The sequence below is a fragment of the Euprymna scolopes genome, chromosome 23 (assembly GCF_053919585.1).
Source record: "Euprymna scolopes isolate OS-2025 chromosome 23, ASM5391958v1, whole genome shotgun sequence".
NCBI lineage: Eukaryota > Metazoa > Mollusca > Cephalopoda > Sepiida > Sepiolidae > Euprymna > Euprymna scolopes.
This window is the reverse complement of record NC_136504.1, coordinates 102,109,378-102,121,622: the sequence shown is the minus strand read 5'-3', so window position 1 is coordinate 102,121,622 and position 12,245 is coordinate 102,109,378. Positions and strand designations below refer to the sequence as shown.

At 36.1% G+C, this 12,245-nt stretch overlaps 1 protein-coding gene across 2 annotated transcripts in view; it reads right to left on the bottom strand.

The window, feature by feature from the left end:
• The window catches only part of LOC145246078 (uncharacterized protein ZK1073.1-like), a 165,640-nt gene that overhangs the window by 70,692 nt on the left and 82,703 nt on the right, over positions 1 to 12,245 (bottom strand). For both annotated transcript variants that reach the window (XM_080107932.1, XM_080107931.1), the window contains exon 4: positions 9,720 to 9,837. In XM_080107932.1, coding sequence (XP_079964058.1) covers positions 9,720 to 9,837 — 118 coding nt within the window. The remainder of the gene's footprint in view (positions 1 to 9,719; positions 9,838 to 12,245) is intronic.

Genomic DNA, 12,245 nt, shown 5'->3' with positions numbered 1-12,245 from the left:
GACTCCTAACAAATGGTTCGCCAGTTCGTTACAAAACACCTGATGAAGGCCGGAGGGCAAAACGGCCGAAACGTTGTGACTATAACAACCAAGATGAGGAAGTCAGTCCGACAATCTCAATCAACTTTGGTTGTGTTCATCATAGAAACTTTCAGTAGTTATAAAAAGAAGTTAGTGTTCAAATAATGTTATTATTTAGAAACCCATTCTTAACATGGGGAGGATGTTTTGTAACTATTCTCTATTTTCACCTAACAATTTAAAAAACAAAATGATATAGTAAAAATTGAATTTAACTAGCAAACACTAAAAAAAAAATAGCACAGCAACTTCTTTGCATAAACATTGAGCTTTCTACGTGGCCCATATTGTAGCCAATGAAATCCTACAGCTTATATGATCATGACCTTGACATTGAAAAGTATGATTAAATAAAATCAAAATCAAAGTAAATAAAAATATGAAATAATATTTCTAGCAAAAGATTTTAAAATACGACCACTTGTCTTATATATTCCAACAGGGTTAATAAGGAGCTTTACATGTTGCATATACTGAGCTACCAAATTTCTCATGAATGGCATTTGCTAACTAGGCTTTAGAAGGCAATGATTCGTTCCCACTTGAAATACGAGTTTCTAGTGTTTGCAGGAGTTGGCAAGGTGTTCGCTGATTCTCTTGAGCATCTACAGTGTCTACACCATCAGATATATACTACATATTCCTTGCCCCGATTCTGTTTCCTCTGGGGTATATGATCTGCTTGGATTAGATCTGCTTGTCTACTTGCTGGAATGTAACAGTTACTTCTGTTGCCTACAGATTATTTCATGGTTCTTGCTACAACCCCAATGCTTAAATACTGGCCTGTGTTACAGTAGAACAAACCAAACCTACAACGCTATACATTCACATTAGATCCTCTGCACAATAGATATACTAGCGATACCCTTTTGCATTGTGTCCTGCAATCCTGAACGTGCTGCCTCAAAATAGTGCGAATAAAAATGTATCACTGTCACATTTTTGGAGTTCTGTATTGGCTATCGTGATGTTCCTAAGTTTCATGCATTCTCTAATTAGTTTAGTAGCTTTTGTCTTTTGCTTTCGATTTTATGAGCTAGGTTTAATAAAGGTAAAACAAAAACAAAGAATACAATAAGAAATGATGTCGATCATCTGAATGCAGAATGAAACACATGACAAATACGTTTTTATACTCATAGGAATTTTTTTATTCCACTTATAGGAAGTATTAGTTAAACTTTTTTTACATTTGGAATCATTACTTATCAAGGCCAACAGCCACTCAAGGATAAAAGTTAATGGGATGGAAATGACTGCTAGCTGAAAGATGAGGAACACAATGAGAATATGTTTCTGAATTTTTTGAGATGAGGACTGATTATTTGTGTTATTTGGATTTTTCAGACTACTGTTCTCATCTCGAGTGTCATTTTCTATAGCGTTTAGATTAATGTAACCTCCAACCTCCTTCAGGTGGATCTTGTCTGCAAGGACCAGTGATGTAGTGAATAAACTACTTAGCAACATTCAGTTGTAAGTTACACTCTTCTGTAGGTTGAAGATTCAATCCTTAGTGCAGTCCTAGTGACATATGGCCGAGTGGTCCTAGATGTTGTATCAAAGTTTACAGTTTCCCAAAGGTGCTGAGTTCAATCCTGAACGAAGGCAGTGAAAAAGTAACATTCAAAACAGAGAATCAGGAACTATGTCCCAAAGCCTAGCTGGAGTCCGAACACGGTACCCCCGTAATAATAATAAAGGGTTGGGTTTGAGACTCCTAACAAACGGTTCCCCAGTTCGATACAAAACACCTGACGAAGGCCGTAGGGCAAAACGGCCGAAACCTTGTGACAATAACAACCAAGATGAGGAAGTCAGTCCGACAATCTCAATCAACAGTACAGAATATAATACACATGTATATAATCAAATAACATTATAAATAACACCGTAGGGCAAGGAAAATACCGTAACCAGGGGCCGGAAAAACATTTGTATTCCACATCATAATCTGTAAAAAAAAACAAAAAAAAAACGTATTCCTAGGGCCACCATATCCCAGGGTTCTATTGTATAAGCAAGTAGTTGTAGGAAAGAAAAGTCAATTTTTTTATAGAAATCACTCGACAAGGCATGAAGTCACTTGATGTAAAGAGCTAACAAGAATGAAAGCTGATTATTATAGGAAAGAGACATCGATTTCAAAGTCATGTATTTTGTCAAAGCAGATAAGAGTGCTTTGCTAGCACCTACCCAGATGTGGCAAAAGTATTCTATCTTTGAATGTATTTAGAGGATTGCGTCTGGAGTCAGATACTGTCTGGAGTGATACAATGATCCAAACATTTTACCAGCGACTGAGCAACAGACTGGAGTGAAAGTCTGTTCTAAGAGTGTATGCAACTGACTACTGGAAGGAGAGAGAGACATTCATTTCAGCTGGGAAAAAACTGGGATTTGAGTGTTGGTGGTGAAAGGAGAGTTTTGAAGTGCTAAAAGTAACAAACCACATGTTTCAAGTCCGATATTAAAAGATTGAACAATTAGAATGCTAATATCGATTGAGTTACATCTGCTACAGAAAATGTCGGAAAAAAATGTCAGTCTTTCAGAATGGATGCATATATAATTAGGTTTTTAAAAAATGTTAGCAAAGCATATTTATATCATAACCACGCCATAATCACGTGCATATGTCATAATCACGATGACACACTGGTTCCTATTAAATCACTGAAGTTAAGCAGCATTGAGCCTGGCCAATACTAAAATGGGCGACCATTTGATAATACTAGATGCTATATGTGCCCGAAGCCCGGAGAGAGATGGCCACCGCCAGGTTATCCTTGCCCAAGACACACTGCATGAAATAATGCAGCGCCCCCACAACCCAGTGGGTTAAGGACATGTCCTATATGGGATTTACAATCATAGACACATGATTATTTTCACAATCGCTCTAGACAGGGCATGAAACCACTTGATGTAATGATCTACAAAAAATACCAACTATAGGTCAAAATTAGCTAATGATAAATGGTTATATGGATAGATTCTAACTCAGAAAACAGTGATTGTTCCCGCTTTATCCAAAACATCGCTCATGGGATGTGAGAACTAAAGGACAAAATAAGGAAAGTGAATTTGCATATGCAAAAAGAATATATTACTATCAAATTAATATCCTCATAAAACATGTTATCTATGAGAAAGACATAATTATGTATAATTGCATTTCTTTACAGCAAAACGTGTTTATATGATGTTTTTTTTTTAATTGCCTTTAGATAATCAGTAATTTTTAAATACATTTATTAATCATTAATGTTTTCTTTAATGCTTTGATGTTATGAAAAGGATTAGAACCATTTAAATTTATGTTTTGATATAACTATCTCCATTTTTTCAAACTGTAACTCTTTCGAGACAAAAGGTCACAGAGAGACTTGAAGCAGGTCAAATGATTGCATTTTTTGTAAACTGGGGTCAAAACAGTGGCTAAGAGGTCAAAATTGAAAGAAATTAGAACTTGTCAAGTGTAAGTCGACTTAAACAGCTCTTCTACACATGCACAAATACATATATACATTCATATGTTAATGTTAGTTTACTTGTAGCTATTTATTATCGGTCATATTGATTTTTACTTTTGAAATCACGACTATACATTGGGTACAATGTAATATGAAATAATCAATAGAGAATTGATTCTTTAATAATATATCTGAAATCTGGATAAATGAAAATATAGTTAAGTTTATTTTATGACTGGGCACACTCTGCTAATAAATAAATAATGAGATAAGAATACAGGGAGGCATTTTCTAAATAGACTTTCTATCACCATCACCTCTTTATCGCAGCCATGATGCCAGTTTATCATATACATAAGAAAATGTAATGTTGGATACAAGTTTATAAATAACCAAGAATAAACAACCTCATGTATATGGACAAGCTGAAGCTATTTGCAAAAAGTAAAAAGGAACTAAAAATAACTGATGAACACAACCAGAATATTCAGCGAGAACATTCAAATGGAATTCAAAATAGAAAGGTGTGCACTGCACTGCTAGAGATGAAAAGGGAAAAACTCACAATATCGGAAAACATGGAACTGCCCAAATTACAAAGAGATGAGAATGCTTAGCAAACATGATGCCTACAAATATTTGGGAGATTTGGAAGTAGACACCAACCAATCTACATAAATGAAAAAAAAAAGATGAGAAAAGAATATGAGAAGCACAAGCAAATTTTTAGAAAGAAAATTGTATCATAGGAATGTAGTTAAAGTTATAAACATATCGGCAGTGTCACTAATCTACAATATAAATACCATCTGTCTATTTAAATATATGCATGTATGTATGTATGTATGTATGTATGTATGTATGTCTAAAACTTTCGACAGAGGCGGCGGACTTTCACAAGAGTGAGCTCGACATCTCAGACGACAAATATCGAAAAATTGGCCCAAATCATTAATTCATTCACCCTCAACTGGGTAGTTTTCTACAAGGAGAGGTCAATTATTTGTGAGCCATTTTTGCAAGTCATTATATCAGGTTGGATTGACTTTGCCTAATTTTAATGTTCCAAACTTTCAGTTACGTCACGGAGTAGCGGTAAGATGTCAGATCTTTTTTCACTTTCTTTTCTGTCTTCGCGTCACAGGTTTGAACCTGCCTACCCACTAACACTTTTTTTTTTACTGAGCACACACCTCCAAACACTCGGACAACGCCGGGCACCCAGGCTAGTAAGATAATAAAGCTGAACCAAAGATATCTTGACCAGAAGACAAGGAAATGACCATGCACAATGCAGTATACCTGAAAGATGATACTGACTTATTCTACATGAACATGCAAAGACATTGTACAAGCACATTACTGAAAATGGTATGTACTTAATTTCAACCACACATGTTTAAAATATAAGGTTTGATGTGCGATAAATTAAATATAAAAAAGGAAACTAAGTTAAAAAAAAAAAAAAAACTAGGAGAAATTGAGACTAAAGGTAAAACTAAAACTATAGAAGAGACAGCAATGACAAAAAACAACTGAAATCTTAAGGAAAATCATTGAATGCGGCAACCAATACTACAAAGTTACAAACCCTAACACCAACCACATGAAAATTGCAACAAGAGCAAAACAAAATGGTGGAAGGAACACCACATGAAACCAAGGGAACTAAAACTGCAAGAAATCTTAAAAATTGTGCTCCTACCCCCCCTACATAACCGAAAGGAACCAGTCTCAGCTGATACTACACAAAATAGTTGTGAAGACTCAAGAAGGATGAAAAGGCTGAGGAGTGAAAACACTAACCAGACCTCCACAGGAAGAGTATGGAGAATACTGGAACCTTGAAGTAGCTTTTGAGACCTCAGTGAAGACTAATGGTTCTTGCCAGTAAGAAATCAATGGTAAGCAGATGTTGTGTAAATGCAAAGATTATCAAAAGAGGTGGAGAGTACTAGAAATCTGGGAAGACTTGTTGTCATTCAGATTCCAGGGAGCACCACTGGTTGTCAGTGAGCAATTTCTGATCATAATCTCTATGAGAACTTCTAGTGAGTGAGTAAAAAAAAAATAATAATGATAATGATAATAATTATAGTAATAATAATAATAAATGGTTGCTGCCAACGAGAAATCAATGATAAATGGCCGTTGCGATAACACAAATTCATTTGCAAAGCTTATTAAAAGAGGTAAAGAGTAGTGGAAACCTGGGAAGACTTGTTGTCACTCAATCTCCAGAGAACACCACGAGTTGTTCTCAAAGAGAAATCTTTGATGATGGTCTATGTGAAAACCCTTAATAATAATAATAACAACAACAACAGCTCAACTCCAGATGATCTTGAGAAACAGTTGAACTCTTTGGGAATCAAATACAACATCACCGTATTTTAGAAGTCAGTTCTGCTTAGAACAGCAAACATCTTATGCCAGATGCGTTTTATCTAATTGACCCTCACTAGCTTTGGTGTAAAAACACGCTTTTGAGTGAACAAAAACCTGGTGTAAAATATCACAACACTGTGAATTAAAAAAAAAAAACAAATAAATAAATAAAATAAAATAATAATAATAATAATAATAATAATAATAGTGATTTTTTGTGAGCCATTTTTGCAAGTCATTGTATTGGTTGGATTGACTTTGCCTAATTTTAACGTTCTGAACTTCCGGTCGCGTCATGAAGTAGGGGTAAGACGTCAGGTTTTCTTTCACTTTCTTTTCCGTCCTCACGTCATGGGTTCAAGTCCGCCTGCCTACTACTACTTTATTTTATTTTTTTTTTTTTTGTGCTCAACACACAGCTCCAAACATCCGGGCAATGTTGAGCACCTAGGCTATTTTTTTTTTTTTTCATCATCATCATCATAATAATAATAATAATAATAATAATAATAATAATAATAGTAGTAGTAGTAATAGTCGTCGTTGTCATAATAATAATAATAATAATAGAAGAAGAAGTCTCTTAATATAATAAAATAATAAGCAAAGAAATAAAACATCTAACTGATCTTGTAGAGTTGGAGTAGAAGATGTTGGATTGCCATTTTGAAATAAGGTCGCTGCATCTGTATCCATCCTACTGGCCTTGTTTCATAAAGAAATGTGTGACCAAGTTTTGATTGAAAGGACAAACTTCTTCTCTACAATTTAAACCAATTTTATTCAACAGTTCCATCAACATAAAACATGGTCTGAATTCGTTGGTTGTTTTTGTTTTACGGCATATCAACCCTTTTTGGGTTATTTAATGCTGAATCCAAAGATTTTGAAGAAAAATTTTTTAATAGAATATATTTGTTGTTTTCAAGTCAGTTTCTATTTAACCCATAGTTGGGACCCTAACAGGTACTACCGCTCCAGGTCAGAGTGGACCTTGGAGCAATGGTAATTAAAGGGTGGTTCCACACTCCCCAAAGCCTGCAAGCTGGGGCCTCACCACTGGATATAGTTTAAGTTCATATCCAGGACCTCACTGGATATAGTTTAAGTTCATATCCAGGAGTTTTATCTCATCTAGTATAGCCACTGCAAGATGCGAGGAAGGAGATATAGCATCTTTCCACATTGATATCTCAAACAGGCGTGAGGGGAAACAGAAATAGCCTCCCATGCAAAGAATGTTTTTATAATCCAACGTATCATTCTATGAGTGAAAACATGTAAACGCAAAAGAAAATAGATTACGATTATGTAATGACGACAATCTAAACAAAAAATTCAAAATGAACAAACACACATTGATTGAAACAAATATGTCTATCCCACAATATATGTTCACTGTGGAGTTGACTTTCTAGCATTACAGCCACCATCGTTATATGGCGCAAAATTAGATGTGAATGAAATAATAACACTCTTTCCCCATATATTGTAATATCCGGACTTATCACTATATCTGCACATTATACTAAAAGCAAGTAAAATTTATTAAAAAGACGATAAAAATTTTACGAAAATAAATAAAGTATTAAAAAAAAGGTTTTAAAAAATCCAAGCGCAGATATCAGAGTATAAGCAATCAACTTGAAGGATAGCAGTAAGCCACTGATGAGTAGCCAATAGCAATAAAAAACTGAAGTTGAGATAGATTTCCCAACTTGAGGAACCACGCCCTCTCCTCTGTGTGTGTGCGTGGGAGGGGGTGCAGTGCCAAAAAAAAAAATTTAAGGTGATAGGAAGTTATTCTTTGATGAAACAAAAGTCATCGAACTCCACTACGTTCTTCATGAATCAGTTAAAATTTTGATTTTCCCAGCAAAATTAACATTTTCAGTTTTCAGAGAGAACTGTCAGAAGAGTTAAAAGGAAAGCAAGTGAAGACAGGATGAAAAGAGAAAGAGAGAAAAAACATAAATGCATCACACATTTTGAATTCTAACGACTATGGTTCATTCAGAAAACAAAAATAAAAACATTGTTTCCATCATTTACCAACAAGAGCCATTGTCAAGATAAACCTGAAGGTCAAAGGTCACATCAGCCTTGATAGAGTTCAAAATAGACTTCGTAGCCTCGTAGGAGATGTCCTTTTCTCCTCCTTACAACCTCTATCTCACAGAAGAGATGTTGCGAGTTTGTCTCTGATGTATCGTTATTTTCATGGAAAGTGTTCAACTGAGCTTCAATCTATGGTCCCCCCTCGCCAAACTTTCACAAGAAACACTCGTCTAGCTGTAAACACTATCAATAATTTCCCCCACTCTTTATCTGTGCCTAAACCTAAACATAGATTCCATGAACAAAGCTTCTTTCTTAGAACTGCACGCCTGTGGAATTGTCTTCCGTTTTCCTGCTTTCCGGCTGACTACAATATGGTTGTGTTCAAGTCTAAAGTAAATAAGTTCTTGATGAGCCGTTCCATATAAGTTATTAAATTTACCAAATTTTCATTACTAATGATTACTATATTGACCAACTTCTACTGTACACTCTTTAACCCTTATCCTTGAGTGGCCTCTGGGCCTTGATAATGTGGTGATGCCTTTGTAAAAAAAAAAAAAAAAAAAAAAAAAACGTTATGAGAATAACACCCTGATCAATCCAAGTAACAGAAAATTCATTTTGTTTCCATTACAATTATTTCGTCACGACAAAGAGATTAACAATTTGATGTTATTATCATCTGACTTTCTAAAACATTGCGTGTTGATTTTTGACAATGTGAAACGCTAACAAATACATTAACATGCTGAAATCTATTAGTTTTCAAGATATACTTTTTATTTATTTTATATAAGCATTTATATTTTCATACACATTCATAAGCATGTTTCGGTCAGCCAGTTACAAATAACTAGAGACCTCTTCAGGTGATACTGCTTATAAAAATTGAGTACGTGATCAAATGAACTCTGCTTTTGTATAAGCAGCGTCGCCTGAAGAGGTCTCTAGTTACTTATGAAATGGAGTACTGTTACCACATCTACGCAGGAGTTGCTCAGCACGCCATATCTTGCCCTGATAGAGTTCAAAACCGGTTTCAAAACCTAATAAGTGATACTCTTTTCTCTTCTCTGCAACCTCTTTTCTCACAGAGATGTTGCGAGACTGTCTCTGTGCTATTGTTATTTTCATGGCAAGTGCTCGTCTGAGCTCCAATCTATGATCCCCACTTGCTAAACTTTCACAAAAAAAACACTCGCCTAACTACAACCCCTATCAACAATTTCCCCCACTACCTATCTGTGCCTAAATCTAAAAGCAGATTCCATGAACAAAGATTCTTTCCCAAAACTCTCCGCCTGTGGAACACTGTTCCACTGGCCTGCTTGGTGGCTGATTACAGCATAGCAGCCATCAAGTCCAATGTAAACAAGTTCTTGTTGAGCCCTCCTTAAATAATCCAAATTCTACCTAATCTACACCATTAACGATTGTTACACTACATTCATTAACCTTTATCCTCGAGTGGCCTTCGGGCCTTGATAAGTGGTGTCTGCCTTATAAAAAAAATTCCTAGCTGACCGAAACATATTCATGAATGTGTAGTAACATATAAATGCTTATGTAAAATAAAATAAAATAACAAGTTTTCAATATAGAAATTTTTTAAATAAACCCATGTTTGAATGGTCATATGCTACTTAAGAGAACTCATAATTAAAGTCTGTCTCTTACATTTAAATATAGATCATATTAATGTTTACTTACTCCGCTGGCAGATCCGCAGCTCCATCCTCTTGGCCAGGAATATCCACATGAATAAAAGCAGCACGCTTGCGGATCTCTTCCATGCATGGCTGATCAATAAATTGCTTCCATGTATAATCTGAAAATATAAAGATTTTATAAATTAAGAATATAGTCTATCACTTCATTATTTAAAAAATCTTAGTTCTTATGCAGAATACAGACCGTGTTATCGGCAGTATATATATATATAGCAGATTACATAAACTGCAGGAAAGTGCTGAATGAAAAGTTTGCGATCTTTTTTTGGTAAAAACGCTAGTTAATGTTAAGACCCTAGCAAAAATTTAAACGATGATGATACCTTTGCCCAACACGTTATATGCTCAGTCACAAAGTAGACAAAGAATAAAAAAATTACTTTGACTTGCATTTTCTTTGTAACAACATTTATTTCCTCATTGTTACGGCGAAGTCATCACTCATCTTGAATGGGATCCATACCTCTGACATGATCTCGAATGTTCTCCACACCTCTCACATGATCTCAAATGTTATCTACATCTCTATTTAACATTAACAATTACGAATGTTTGGAGGTGTGTATGTTTGAAAAAAAAAACGTTGTAAAAGAAAAAACAAAGTTTTAGTAGAAAGATAGGATTGAATCCTGAAGCCTTGACGCAAAGGGGGAAACGAAAGGGAAAAAAAGTCAGCCACCTAACCATCTCGGCTACGAGGGAAGAGGAATTGATAAGCATGTTAAGTTATGGGTTAAACAGTGATTCAAGTTAAAGGTTTGATTGATAGGTGGCTGCTTAATGAGGTCATCGCTGGAGCGTTACGATAACGTGCCAGTTTTTAATTTACTGCAGGGCAGCTTTTTGGGGTTTGTTTACTTTGTTTCAATGCAGGACAGTTTCGGCTTCCCCAAGATGATGGGGGGGGGGGACCAGCTCCCTATTTAAAGGGGATTGTTCAAATTGAATAGCAATTGTCTGATATAAGGAGAAACTCTGCATTGATCAAAGCTGACTGTTTTTTAATGTTCCCGGCGATCGAAAAATGTGGAATACGAGGGGATGCAATAAGTAATGCCCCTGGCCCACTTCCCATAGCAGTAGAGCAACGAAACTTGGCACAGTTGTTAGTCTTTCTCTACATAGGAACCACCCAGAGTTATGCATTTCTCCCATCGTTTGATGCAGCTCTGGAGACCGTTTTTGTAGAACACCCCAGGTTATTCCTCCAACCATGACGTGACTTCAGAAATCAAGGCTGCATCATCTGGGAAACGCTTTCCTTTCAAAAACAACTTCATGGCTAGGAAGAGGTGAAAGTCAGAGGGGTCAAGGTCAGGAGAGTAGGGAAGATGGGGAAGGATTTCATAACCACACGTCCGTGCTTCTGATCTGGCAACATGCGAGTTGTGGACCGGAGCGTTGTCCTGCAGGAGGAGGGTACCTTTGCTGATCTTTCCCCGCCTCTTGATTTTGATAGCTTCCCTTAATTTCCTCAAAAGTGAAGCATAATAGGCTCCTGTAATTGTGGTACGCTTTGCCAGGAAATCTGTCATCACTATTCCGTCCTGGTCCCAGAAGACTGTGAGCATGACCTTGCCAGCGAAGGGCTGCATCCTTGCCGTCTTTGGAGGTGGTGAGTCCAAGTGCTTCCACTGCATTGACTGGGTTTTGGTCTCTGGATCATAGTGATGGACCCAGGTTTCATTCTGTGTAATCAGTGTTTTGAAAAACTTTGACTCATATTCTTGGCACATCTCCAAATTCATCCTCGAGCACTCAACGCGTTCTCGCTCGTATCATCATCATCATCATCATCATCATCATGCAGTCCATCAGTCTTAACGATAACTAGTTGGGGCCTCAGTGCTTTCTCCCTCCACGTTGGCGTAGTCTCATTCCATCACCATAGGACTTTCCACCTTGGCTCCAAACTTGCTTGCGCAGTTTAGGTGCAGTATCTGTTGCGCCTCAGATAGACACCCTCTGAACCTCCAATGTTATCTACATCTCTAACACGATCTTTTTTTTAAATCTTTAATATTCCCTGCTAGTGACAACATTTCGCATGCATTTGTATATGCATATCCCCGTTAGGTTACATTTATCCATTACGCTACCAATCTACGAGAAAGTTTCAAATTACAAACTAATTTCAACTGATTTCCTCAATACAGAAAGTAAAAACTATCATGTTTTTGTGAAAAGAAATATGTCATTTGAGCTGTTCAGAATTCCTACTTTCGATAGAGCATAAAGTTATCAGATATGATCAAAATGGCAACTCAGTAAAATGATCTTGGAAATGACTTTAATTCTGCGATGCATAAACTGATGGAAAAACAATTTAGTGCTTTTGGATTCTGCCAATGTTTGTTAAAAACAGAGTCATGAGATGCAGTTCTGAATTTTCGAGAAGAGGTATGAATGTTTGTATTGTTTTGAATGTTCAAACAATTATTCTCATCTTGGGTGTTATTGGCATCAATGTTTCGGTCGATGAAACCTATGATCTTCGTCAGGTATA